The 13704-nt window shown below is 45.2% G+C and overlaps 1 protein-coding gene across 8 annotated transcripts in view; it reads right to left on the bottom strand.

Moving 5' to 3' along the window:
- Positions 1-13704, bottom strand: part of SCUBE2 (signal peptide, CUB domain and EGF like domain containing 2) — an 80702-nt gene that overhangs the window by 22475 nt on the left and 44523 nt on the right. For 7 of the 8 annotated variants that reach the window (XM_028500823.2, XM_028500824.2, XM_028500826.2 and 4 more), the window contains 3 exons: positions 5670-5840; positions 3050-3217; positions 2200-2361 (listed from right to left, as the gene is read on the bottom strand). In XM_028500823.2, coding sequence (XP_028356624.1) covers positions 2200-2361; positions 3050-3217; positions 5670-5840 — 501 coding nt within the window. The remainder of the gene's footprint in view (positions 1-2199; positions 2362-3049; positions 3218-5669; positions 5841-13704) is intronic. The other variant, XM_028500825.2, reaches the window with a different exon arrangement.

The raw sequence follows: 13704 nt of genomic DNA on the forward strand, positions 1-13704 counted from the left end.
AACTGAGTTATTTGTAGTGAGGTGGATGGACCTAGAGTCTGTCATACAGAGTGAAGTAAGTCAGAAAGAGAAAAAGAAATACCGTATGCTAACGCATATATATGGAATCTAAAAAAAAAATGGTTATGAAGAACCTAGGGGCAGGACGGGAATAAAGACGCAGACATAGAGAATGGACTTGAGGACACGGGGAGGGGGAAGGGTAAGCTGGGATGAAGTGACAGCGTGGCATGGACTTAAATATACTACCAAATGTAAAATAGATAGCTAGTGGGAAGCAGCCTCATAACACAGGGAGATCAGCTCGGTGCTTTGTGACCACCTAGAAGGGTGGGATAGGGAGGGTGGCAGGGAGACGCAAGAGGGTGGAGATATGGGGATATATGTATATGTATAGCTGATTCACTTTGTTATAAAGCAGAAACTAACACACCATTGTAAAGTAATTATACTCCAATAAAGATATTAGAAATTTTTTTAATTTAATGAAAAAGAGACCAGACAGCTACTTGTGAGGATGTTGTTAAAAGGGCTTCGTTGGGATAGAGAGAAAGCTAGATAAGCTTCCAGTCATAAATTCAAATGATTCACTGCCCCCTTCAATCCCCTACTCTTCCAGTTTGGGGAGGCCTCTTGCTCCCCTACATTGCTGAACCAGCTGAGGTTGTCAGCTGGCCTTTACTAGAGAATTTTACATAATAGTTAAAAACAAACAAGCAAACAAACCAAGTCCAAACAGCAAGTCCTTGAATGATTTACCTCCCCATTCCTACAGAATACAAACTAAGCTCCCTAGTCTGGCAGTCAAGACTGTCCATGAAAAAACGCTGGGCTTCCCTGGTGGCGCAGTGGTTAAGAATCCACCTGCCAATGCAGCGGACACGGGTTCGAGCCCTGGTCCGGGAAGATCCCACATGCCGCAGAGCAACTAAGCCCGTGCGCCACAACTGATGAGCCTGCGCTCTAGAGCCCACAAGCCACAACTACTGAGCCCACGTGCTGCATCTACTGAAGTCCCCGTGCTCTAGAGCCTGTGCTCCGCAACAAGAGAAGTCACCGCAATAAGAAGCCCACGCACTGCAACAAAGAGTAGCCCCCACTCGCCGCAACTAGAGAAAGCCCGCGCGCAGCAATGAAGACCTAACACAGCCAAAAATAATAAAAAAAATAAAAAGAAAAAATGTTGCCTGCCATATCAATAAACAAAGGATGTTGCGACCATCAAGCCATCACACTGCAGCCACCCCAAATGATGCACCCTGAGGAGACTCAGGATGAGAAAGCACAGGATACTGGCCCCAGATAGCTGAGGTGCACATCAAAGGAACGATTTCAGTGAGCCCAGACTCTTGCATCTTGCCTTACATAGAAAAGCACTAACTTCCTTACCTTGAGATATCGGGTCTTGTTTAATTAACAGTAATCTTGATGTTCCGAGACTACCTGGTCTTTGTTGCAAAAACTCATATACATCCTGGTTCCTCCCCTTCCTCTTTGCAGCAGTCCCTCAGAGCTATCAGGGAGGCTGTGTCCCGGGCTTAAGTTCTCAGTTTTGTGAGCCGAATAAAACATCACTCTCAACTTTTAGGTTGTGCTTTTTTTTTTTTTCAGTCAACAAGGCTTCCTTTCTTGGTCTGCTTCGGACTCCCTGCAGCACATTCCATGATCAGGTCCAGGGGTCTCTTCCCATAAAGCCTTTCACTTTTCTGAGTCTGTGCTTCCTCCCAGCTGCTCTCCTGGGCATGAAGTTCTTTCTCCCACTCTCCCCCAACCCTCCCCATCAAAACCTTCTCCTGCCCTGTTGAAGCCTTTCCTCGTCTCTCCAGACAGAGGGAGTAGCTCTTTCCTCTGCAGTCCCGCAGCCTGTGCTGCTGCAGGGCCAGGGACTGATTCTGCTTGCATTGCCTGGCACATAACAGGTCCTCAAACGGTGCTTGCTGAACAGGGCTGAACTGACATTTTACCCTTGGGAGCAAATTACAGCAAGTACAGCTTGTGAATGTGCCTGGAGAAGTAGCCTGGATCAATACAGGTGAGTGCCTGCAGGTCCAGCACTGATCTGCAGAGCCCTGAGGAGGGCTAACAACGGCTCCGTGGTCCTGAATGAACCAGGGATCCCTGCCAACCCGCCCCCCTAGGTGGACCCAGGCGCTTGCCCTCTTAATCAAGGACTGTGAAAAGCCTTAGAGAGAGACTTACTTTTACACTGGGTTATGTTTGTGGAGCCATCAAAGTCAGTCGTGGTATTTCCTGGGCAGGAAACACAATTATTTTTTCCAAATTCTGGCTGGTATGTTCCTGCTGGGCAACGAATACATCGGTGAGTGGTGGTGTTGTAGAAATGTCCAGGTGAACACTGAACTGTAGGGGTGGGGGAAGGTGGAGAGAACGAGGAGAAAAAAAAAAAAAAAGACTGTATTTTCATCAGATGTAACACGAAAGGTTTCGCAGTTTGTGACAGAAATGTTTATGCCCAAATGAAGTACTGCTTTCCTACTACTCTGGGGCTAATCAACACCTAATTCCCTAAATAGCCAGCTTGGGTGGGACTTGTGACTCATGACACTGAGAAAAACACAAAGGGAACGGTGTATCTTCTGAGTTCATTGTCCATGCCGTCGGGTGTGAACGCTCACAGCTCTGTCTTCATGCACAGCGGGCCTGGGAGCGTGGAGGGGCACGGAGCTGACCCCAGGCTTGGGGCTGGGCTCCTGCAGAAGGCAGCGGGGTGAGGCTCTGGAGAAGGCGTAGGGCCTGTTCTGGAGCAGGGAACTCTAGGTAAGGGTGAGGAGCTAGAGGAAGCCTGTGGACTAAACCTGCCCATCTCTCCCCAGCTGTCTTGCAGTCAGCTCCGTTCAAAGGGGAGGACCATGTCTAGGGAGCTCCTGTGCTCCCTGCACATCCTGCAGGGACGAATGGCCCTGGGGACCTGTCCTCCCTGCCACTGGGGCCCACACAGGGCACCTCGGCTGAGCTTGACTGGGGCTTTACCATGGTTCTCAAAAGGGGAAATTCAATTCCGGGAAAAGGCAAGCTGCCAAGTCCTCACCTCTGGTTTCACAGTCCTGGAAGGAAGTGGCTCCCAGGTGTTTGGTGAGGAGGGCTCCTCCACAGGGAAAGCAGGAAGTACGGCCAGCTTCAGGCTGGAATGTGCCCAGGGCACAGAGCTGGCAGGGTGCAAAGCCATCCGCGGAATATTCACCAGGTTGGCACAGACCTGGGGGGATCAATGACCTTAGGTGAACAAGGCCCCTGGGCAGAGCCTTTCCCATCTCTCTGCAGATGACATCAGAGAGATGTGGTCAGGCCTGTTGCCCTATGCGGACCTCAGCTCCCACCTCAGTGAGAGAAACTTTGTCCAGCCCTGCTGCGGACACTGACGAGGTGGCATGTGGGTGCCTGATGTTTACACACAGGGCTACACAGCACAGTGCAAAGATGGAGACAAGTGTGGACCCTTCTGAATTATGGAGCAGGCCTGGGTAGGCTGCAGGCTTAGGACTACCCAGGGCCCAGGCAGCCGCTGCAGTGCAGGAGCCCCTAGAGAGAGGGTTCTCTGCCTGCAGTCAATGTGGTAATTCGACCCAGAAGTACACCCTCACCCAGCTGATTACATCCTAGTGATATAAAGACTCTTCTGGTCACGGAAGAGTCTCCCCTTTTTACCAATTATATTTACTAAGTTACATCTCCTTACGCTGAGGTGTGTCCTGGCCTCCCTCAATTAGTGTACTAAATACAACCAATCCAATCCACATTGACAGAGGGACCCAGAGGCATTTATTTACTTTAAACACCTTACTTTATTATATTTTTTAAGTTTATGACAAGAATCATAGCCATAAACAAAAGGATTTCTAAAAGCACACGTTCCTTAGGAACTGGCCTGGCATTGGCAAGATGCTATAAAAATCTGCCGTCTCTTATACTCCTAATCATCTCTCTTCTATTAATTTTCATGGTTTTCTTTCTACCCATAAGGTACAGATATAATGGCATTTAACCAACACACCTGAGGGAGGAGTCTGGCATCTGTCAGACCTGGCTGCTGATTCCAAATCCTCCACTCTTTGGCTGTGTGACCTTGAATGAGTCTTTTTAACCTCATAAAGTTTTTGTAGTGATACAATAACCATATGAACAACTCATGGAATTAGTCATGAATGCCTGCATGATGCCTAGTATAGGCAAGTGTACAATAAATGTTAGCAATTATTATTATTACTACTAATATTCTGATTTACTATAAATATATCTTATTAAGGTCACACACAAGTGTGAACAGATGCCCCAAAGTACCTCCTTATCAACCTCGCCGTTAGTTCCAGGATTTCATAACAGGCCAAAGTATGTTAGGAGTCACACGGTCAATCGGAGGATCTGATTTTTAAACCAGAAAAGGTCCTGCACTTGAATTTGAAGTCATTTAAGTGGGAACTAAATCTGGCTCTGGGAATCACTAGAAGGAGAGGCAGGGCTGCCAGAGCTCCGGCGCACTCTGCCGTGGACATCACCTACAAATCGCCACATCAAATCACACCTTCCATTTGAGCCCACAGAGTGTCAGTACAGCTGGCCCTTCTCCTGTTTAATAAAGACATTTACTAGTAAAGTAAATAGGAAAGAAGCCCACAGAACCTAAGTAAGTGTGGCTCCAGGGTTAACATTTTATAAGAGACGATTAAAAACTCTTCACAAGAATCACGGACATAGAGAACAGACTGGTGGTTGCCAAGGGGGAGGGGGTCGGGGGAGGGGTGGAGCGGGAGTGCGGGGTTAGCAGATGTAAGCTAGTATATATGGAATGGATAAACAACAAGGTCCTACTGTACAGCACAGGGAACTATATTCAATATCCTGTGATAAACCATAACGGAAAAGAATATTTTAAAAAAGAATGTATATACATGTATAACTGAGCTGTACAGCAATAATTAACACAACATTATAAATCAACTATACTTCAATTAAAAAACAAATAGAGGCTTCCCTGGTGGCGCAGTGGTTGAGTGTCCGCCTGCCGATGCAGGGGACACGGGTTCGTGACCCGGTCTGGGAGGATCCCACATGCCGCGGAGCTGCTGGGCCCGTGAGCCATGGCCGCTGGGCCTGCGCTCCGGAGCCTGTGCTCCGCAACGGGAGAGGCCACAGCAGAGGGAGGCCCGCATACCACAAAAAATAAATAAATAAATAAATAAATAAATAAAAACTAAAAATGCAACACACACACACAAACTCTTCACAGAGTTTTAACAAAATAACCAGATGGATACTTTTTTTAAAAAAATTAATAAGCTCTGACTTTGAGACCAAAGCTAGAAAAAGAATCAGTGCTACTTCCTCCATTTTTTGACACTTTCAGGTAGTCCCTGCACACTGGGAGATCACTCAGGTCTCAGGGGATATTTATTTACAGTGATTAAACATGCAATTGCAACATTTACACATTTTTTTTCCTGTCAGTGTATTCTATCAGATCTTCATTCATTTGTTCAGCATGTGTCAGGCATTGAGCTAGGTACTGAAGAGCCAATGATGAGCCCAATACGGTCCCTGCTGGTAGGAATTCCATGGTGCAGTACACATTGTCTGCATTGAAATGCACTTATGCCTTCTGCTAAACAATACCAGAGACTGGAGGAGTAAGAAGGGACAGAGGGCATTCTCACCTCCACATTCAGACGCATTCCAAGCTTCTGGCATCTCCAGGGCCCCAGGATTTTCTGGTCTTGGGCATGGTTCACATGTGATTTGCCCTTCCTCATTTTGGAAGGTTCCATTTGGACATAAAATGCAGCGTTCTTGTACTCCATCGTAGTATGTTCCAGCCCTGCAACTGACTAGCCAAGGGGGGAAATGATCTTGTCAGTGAGGGCACAGAGGCCAAGGAAGGATGATGTGAGTGCTAGAGATGAAGATAAACAGATGGCACCGAGCCCACACTCCCCCATACAAACCCCCTGAATACAGAATGTGCGCCACCTCTGGGTTCCCTGTGCACACCTCTCTGCCATGGTCTCTGTCACCCACTGTTAGAGGCATTTACAGGTCCTCTCTCCCTAGACCATAAACTCCTCGGGGGCAGGGATCACAGTGGTCCTAATTATTTTTGAACACAAGCACTGATGACATTCCCTACTTCACAGGAGGAGTATAAAAGTGAAAATCATTCACTGAACACAGGACTGGTGCTGGAAGAATAGAGAGGAGGGGGCTATTAATTCTGGCTGGTGGCATACTGGAAGGCTTCCTAGAAGAGGCCACATTTGTGTCAGGCCTTGAAGGATGAGTAGGAGCTCCCCAGATAGGACGAGTGGCAGGTTGTAAAGATTCATGCCTGACATATGGGAGGAAAGGGAAGAAAGGAAGGTTGGGGATAGACTGAAAAAGTCCTTGAATGCCAAGCCTTTGGATTTTATCCTGCAGGTAAAGAAGCCATTGAAAGGAGAAGACTACAACCGGAAGCTGTGTTTTAAAAAGCCCACTCTCTGTTGGCTGTGAGGAGGGTGATCTTAAGGGTCTTACAGATGACCTCTGCAAAACAGCATGCTTCATATTTGTAACAAAATTGATACATTACAAAGAGCAAAGCCTAGTAAATGTCTCCTGAAAGAATAAACTACAGGAAATTAATAAACTATGCTTCTGATTATATTTTGGTGTTCTTAGTTAAACATGGGCTCATATCTTATTTTAGGATATGAATATAAATACTGAAGTGGGTTCCCTAGTATAATATTTAAAGAACATCATCATAACCACCAAAGCAGGCTTTCTGATGGCTGACGTTTGTTGAGTACGTACGATCTACTAGATACTGTGCCACGAGCTTTACACACTTTATCTCATTTAGTTCTGGAAACACCCAAAGGAGCTAGGCGCTATGATTAGCTCCATTTCACAGAAACAGAGACTTAGGGACATTAAATAATTTGGCCAAGGTCCCACAGCTAATCTGTGAAACACACCTACAATGAGATCAAGAGCTTTGAGTTTAAAGAGGAAAAAAGATCATTGAATAAAAGTGCCGACTTGGCTTCCCTGGTGGCGCAGTGGTTGAGAGCCCGCCTGCCGATGCAGGGTACACGGGTTCGTGCCCCGGTCCGGGAAGACCCTTAAAAAGAAGAAAAAAAAAAAAAAAAAAGTGCCGACTGAATCACAATTCCAGACTTTGCCAAGGATTCCCTATGGGGCATTAGGGGAGTTTGACTGGAATAAAACACATTTTCTTTTATACCTAAGCTGCTAAGAAATAGAAAACAAAATATCACATGATAAAATGAGCTATTATAGCTCTTGAATGTGTGTAAGGGGGAATACGGGTTTTCATCCTACCCTACAAAAATGCAATTTGTATATGTACTTTTAGGGTTAAACATGGCAAAGTTCTCTATTACCAGTAATAAAAATGTCTTTTCATTATTTACCCCATAATTTAAAGAAAACTGAGGCTTTTTAAAAAAATCACAGTAAGATGAAACATGCCACATTTCATATATTATTTTTACAATTAAATGATATCAAAGTCTACTCTAAAGTCTAAATCTTAACACTTTTTTATATTGTTTGGATTTTCTTTTACAATATTCACATATCATTTTTAATTAATTTAATGACATTTTTAAAAAAATTAAAAGTGAACCAAACTCTTGGCAAATGACATTATAATGGGTATGATGCACAGAACTCTGGCAGACAGAGCCTATAATTCCAGACTTAGTCTCTAAATGCAGCCCTACAGGATAATGGTTTCCATAATTATTCTGGTTTCAGCTCACCTCCCATGAAAAGCTGGGCTGAATTATGTACTAGGAATTCATGGCTTTTTATCCTGTGTTCCACCTGACTATCCCAGTGCCTAAAGCAGGCCAGTAAATGAGAGCATAACCCCTTCATGGCTCTAACAAGCCAGCTGTCATGAAGACTGGCAGCAAGAAAATAAAACCAGGGCTGTTAGGAGCTCCTCTAACTCAAGCCATGTCCATTTTGGGAACAGCTGTTTTCATAACACGCATTCACCTAAAGGGACAGTGCCCATACGACGGCAATGATTCCAACATCCCCATGAATCATAACTTAGCATCGTATCAGTTTGGTCTGTTCCATCACTGTTCCTCTGGCAGAAAACGATCCCCTTCATATAGGTGGACAAGAATGGACCTGGTTCTCTCTGCGAAGAGTAACTGGATGGACTCCCGCTGCTCTGGTTGTCCACTCCTTCTTAGAACTATTGAAACCCCGCAAAGCCTTTTCAAGGTTACATTTTGTGAAGCCTCAAGATATCCCACATCTGTTGCAATTTCTCAAGTGAGCAAAGGACTGAGAAATGCCCCTTGGGCCGCCCTGCAGAAAAGAGGGCACCAGTTCTTTTTTCTCACAGTGAAAGGCCTGCTCCACATAAACAAGCTCATCTTGTCACTCACAGTTTCCATCTTCCTTCCAGAGAGAAAGGCATACAGAAATAATCCATGGCAAGCACCTTCCAGATTAATTTGTTCCTTTCACAAGATAAAAATGGGCTAAACACTAAAAAGCGATTCCGAAATGTCATGAAGAGACTCCTGAAAACAGCCCTTTGCAAATGTGCTAAAGATCTGACCTAAAGAGACCTCAATGCCAGTTCCAGTTGCTTCTCTTTTCTCCTTGAGCAGCCAGCTTGTTTTGCTGCCCCAGACAAAGGAGTCAATTGCCCCCAGAACACTTTGCGATCACAGCAAAGCTTTTGTGTGTCTTCAGTGACCATTAAAATCCCATTCTCAAATCCCGCACAGCTGTTTTCTCTCCCCTTCAAAAAAAGAAAGCCTTTCTGATGCAAAAGAGAGAGACCAGTGGGGACCAGGATTAATGGTGACAAAGAGACCTGAAGGCTGGCCCTCTTTTCAATACCACGGCCTTTGAGTATTTCAAGCTATGGACAAACACTATGGTCTCTCTGTGGCTAAGATGGTGAACCTAATAAAAGGGGTCACTCTCCAGCATCTGACTGTTTTCTTAAGAATCACGCCTTGCCTTCTGAAGGAGAGCCACAGGCAGCCCACGTGGATTCCCAGGGTCTCCCGGAGCTGCTGCGTTGTCACGGCTCAGAGGCAACGGCGCTCGAGGCAGTGCTGTGGCCTCAGGATCCTGATTTGAACTCCTTTTAAATGAGTGTTTCAGGATAACAGGAGAGAGCACTCCCTTGGGCTGAGAGGTTGATTTGTCACGTCTGTCCAGGGTTTTGGTGTGTGCTCACTCAGTTTGCTATTTGAAAACATTCTTATAGTTGGGGCAGAGAGATGAGCCAGACTTGACGCCTTCCTTGTTGAGCTTCCCCAGTGCATGCTGTTTTCTTCATGCCTAGTTAATGGGACTAAGGTTTCACTTCCTCTAGAGTGTCTCTTTTGCCCTCAATTTAAATATTTCCCCAAAGATTTGCCCTTGGTCCTCTTTTCTCCTAGTGTTGGCAACTATCCTTGGGATTTCATCTGTTGTTCCTGTGAAGATTCATCTATTCATTTATTCAATTAAATACTTAGCACTGATTATGTGCAGAGTACTGTACTGGGGGCTGGAGATACAGCAGAGGAGACAGACAGGGCCCTGCCCTAACGGGGCTCTCATTCTAGTGGAGAATATGAACAATAAATGAGCAAACAAATAAATACATAGTAGAATGCTAACTAGAGGTAAGTGCAATGAAGAAAAGTAAAACAGGCAGAGAGGGTAAGGCAAAGAGTGGTGGGGATGGAGTTTGCATGAATGCTATTTTAGAAGAGTAGCCAGGAAAGGCCTCTCTGAGCAGACAGCAGAGTAAAATGAGAGAAACAGCCTTGTGATGGTATTGCCTAACAGCAAAAGAGCCAATGTAGCAGGAACATAGTGAAAGGGGCTGGGTGATAGGATATGGACTCTAAAAGCAAGCAAGGGCCAGCTTACGGAGGTTCTTGAAGGTCATGGTAAGGAACTTAGACCTATGGGGCAGTGAAATGATCTGACTTATGTTTCTAGAAGATCTTCTAGCTACCGTGTGGAGAACAGCCTGAAGACAGGCAAGGGTAAGGAGAACAATTCAGAGCCCATAGCAATAGACTGGGCAGGAGATGGTGGTGGTTTGGAACAGAGTGGTAATAACAAAGGAAGAGAAAACTAGTTAGGCTCAGGATATAATGTAAAGGCAGATCTGACAGGATTTGCTAATGGATTCAGTAAGGAGCATGACAGAACAAGAGAGGCCAAGAAGACTGAGGCTTTCAACTTGAGCAACTGGGCAAATAGGGATGCCAGTTACGGAGATGAGGGATGAAGGAGATGAGGGAGAAGTGAGTTTTACTTTGGAGGGAGAGAGGAGAATAAAATGTTTTGTTTAGACATGTCAAGTTTAAGATATTTTTTGGCCACGCAAGTGTTGGTATTGAGAAGGCACTGGTTATACCGGTGGTCTCCAAGGTAGAATACTACACCTCAGGGGTATCATTTACATTTACAAAATGATCCAGAGTGTGAGCAAAGCATTTTCACATCTATGTGTATTAATTTTTATCTAAAAAATAAGACATAAAGAAAGGTTCACTGGTTTAGTAATTAAACCAGATTTACCATGGTGATCATTTTGAAATGTACAGAAATATCAAATCACTGTGTCACATACCAGGAACTAACATAGTGTTGTATATCAATTATATTTCAAAAACAAACAAACAAACAAACAAACTCACAGAAAAAGAGATCAGATTTGTGGTTACCAAAGCTGCGGAGGCCTTGGGGGTGGGAGAAAGGGAGATTGGATAAAGGTGGTCAAAAAATACAAACTTCCAGGTATAAGATAAATAAGTACTAGGGATGCAATGTATAACATGATAAATATAATTGACACTGCTGTATGTTACATATGAAAATTGTTAAGAGAGTAAATCCTAAGAGTTCTCATCACAAGGAGAAACATTTTTTTTCTATTTCTTCAATGTTGTATCTATATGAGATGATAGAGGTTCACTAAACTTACTGTGGTCATCATCTCATGATGCATGTAAGTCAAATCATTATGTTGTACATCTTAAACTTATACAGTGCAGTATGTCCATTATATCTCAATAAAACTGAAAGAAAAATAATTTTTTTAAAGTTCTTCTGTTTAAAAAAAAAAAAAAAAAGATTAGGGACTTCCCTGATGGTCCAGTGGTTGAGAATCCGCTTTCCAATGCAGGGGATGAGGGTTCGATCCCAGGTGGGGGAACTAAGATTCCACATGCTGCGGTGCTACTGAGCCCATGCGCCACAACCAGAGAGAAACACACGCGCCCCAACGAAGAGCCTGCACACGGCAACAAAAGATCCCGCGTGCCGCAACTAAGACCCAATGCAGCCAAAAAAAAAAAAAAAAGATTAGTCCCTTACTCAGTCCACATCTCCACAAGTCAGAGACACGTGTGAAGATACAAGGTCCCCAAGAAAGAGACCTGTGGGTGGGGAGGTACTGACTGACTCACTTCTTTTCAGTGTCTCGAGAAGAATTTCAGTTGTGCCTCATTGAATAAATTTCCTGATTAATATCATCTAGTTTCAACCAACCGAACCATCACAAAGTAGAAAGAAGCTTCAGACAATTCCTGGAGAAATCCTGGGCCCATGATGCAGAACCAATGATGCAAGTGCAGGGGAACCACAGGGAAGTGCAGAGCTGACACAGCTTGTTCTCCTGGTACTAGCTCTTGTCAAAACCACATCACGGGATAGAAACAGTGACTATTTAATCAGCTCTGACAAGAGTTAAGCCAAAATGCTAGGAATGAACAAAAGACTATTTGAAAAATGATTTACAACCACTACTGTTCACAATGAACCTTGTCAAGTTGTCAATATGGTCCCTCAGAGACTAGCCAGCTATTTGAAATTTTGTTTATGTAAACTGTATCTCATTCTTCTACTTGTTATGTTGTACACAATATATTAGCCAATAGTACGAGTATATAATTTTTAAATAAGTAAACATTCACAAATTCAAAAGTATTTCACTGTGTGTGTGTATATGTGTGATCAAAAACGTTCAGCACCTCTAGAACAGAGAAGTCCATGATTCAGAGAGAGGTTAGAGCTGGAGCGGGCAGTTTGGGAGTCACTAGCATATGGTGGTATTTAAAGCTATGGTGCTGGATGAGGTCACCAAGGAGAGTGTGAAGATAGGCAAGGGGCATGGAGGACTGAGCCCTGGGATCCCTGATGTTTAGAGATAAGAAATTAGGGGAGAACCAGTATGCAAAATGAAAAGGGAGCAGCTGGTGAAGCAGAAGAAGAACCAGAGGTGTGTGGTGTGTGAAACCCATGACAAGAGTTTCCAGGAGGAAGGAGTGATCAGCAGAGTCTGAGGGACAGCTGGCAAATGGATTTGGTAACGTGGAAGTTGCTAGAAATCTTGGGAAAAGCAGTTTCAGTGGAGAGGTTGGGAATGAAAACCAGATTGGCTAGAGTGGAGGAGAAAATGGTCGGTGAGGTAGCAAAGACAGCAAATTTGGACAAGTCCTTCAAGGAGTTTTGTTTTACAAGGGGGTCAAAGAAAGGAGGCAGGATCTGGAGAGAAGCAGGAAGTCAAAGGAGGATTTGTGTGGGTTTTAAGACAGGAGGTAGGTTTGTGTGCTGTTTGAAATGATCCAGTAGAGAAGGAGAATTCTGAGATGGGGGTTGGTGGGGACAACAGCAGGAGCATTGTTTTTGAGACGATGAGAGCGAATGGGCTCCAGAGCCCCAGTGGAGGAGTTACCCTTAGGAAGGAGCCTGGGCTGTTCATCCATTTCAGCAGCACGCGAGTCAGACGCCTATCCTGCGTCTGTCCATACATGTATGGACAGACGCAGGATAGGAGGGTCAGTCCGCACATGGAGAGGTGAAGTCGTTTTCCTAGACTCCCACCTGCCCGTGGACATTTCTGCCTGGGAGTCTTGTTGCAACTCAAATTCAACTTTCCCAAGGGGAATGCTTCTCTTCCCTTCCCTGCCCAAGCCTTCCTACCCCTCTGGCTTTACTCTCATTCTAAACAGCATCTCTATATTCCCAGTCACCAACGCTCCAAACCACAGTTATCCCAGACGTCTCTCCTCCCTGCTGCAGCATCCTCCAGTTGTGTCCCTTTTGTCCATCCCCTATGCTTCATCCCCATGGCACTATTGTCCTTTGCTCCTCGCCATCTCGTATCTAGATTACTACAATAACCTTCCAATGATTTCCCTTGCCTGTGATCCTCCCGGGTTCTCTGTTATTACATGCTGCCATCAGATTCACCTTCCTAGGGGCTTCTGGTGGCGCAGTGGTTACGAATCCGCCTGCCAATGCAGGGGACACGGGTTCGAGCCCTGGCCAGGGAGGATCCCACATGCCGTGGAGCAACTAAGCCTGTGCGCCACAACTACTGAGCCTGCGCTCCAGAGCCCGCGTGCCACAACTACTGAAGCCCGTGCACCTAGAGCCCGTGCTCCACAACAAGAGAGGCCACCGCAATGAGAAACCCGCGCACCGCAATGAAGAGTAGCCCCCGCTCGCCGCAGCTAGTGAAAGCCCACGCGAAGCAATGAAGACCCAACACAGCAAAAAAAATAAATACAATTTTTTAAAAAATTAAAAAAAAAAAAAAAAGATTCACCTTCCTAAAGTGCTTCTCTGACTGCTTCACTCCCTGGCTCAAAAACCTCCTTGGGGCTTCCCTGGTGGCGCAGTGGTTGCGCGTCCGCCTGCCGA

Source organism: Physeter macrocephalus, chromosome 16 (assembly GCF_002837175.3).
Source record: "Physeter macrocephalus isolate SW-GA chromosome 16, ASM283717v5, whole genome shotgun sequence".
NCBI lineage: Eukaryota > Metazoa > Chordata > Mammalia > Artiodactyla > Physeteridae > Physeter > Physeter macrocephalus.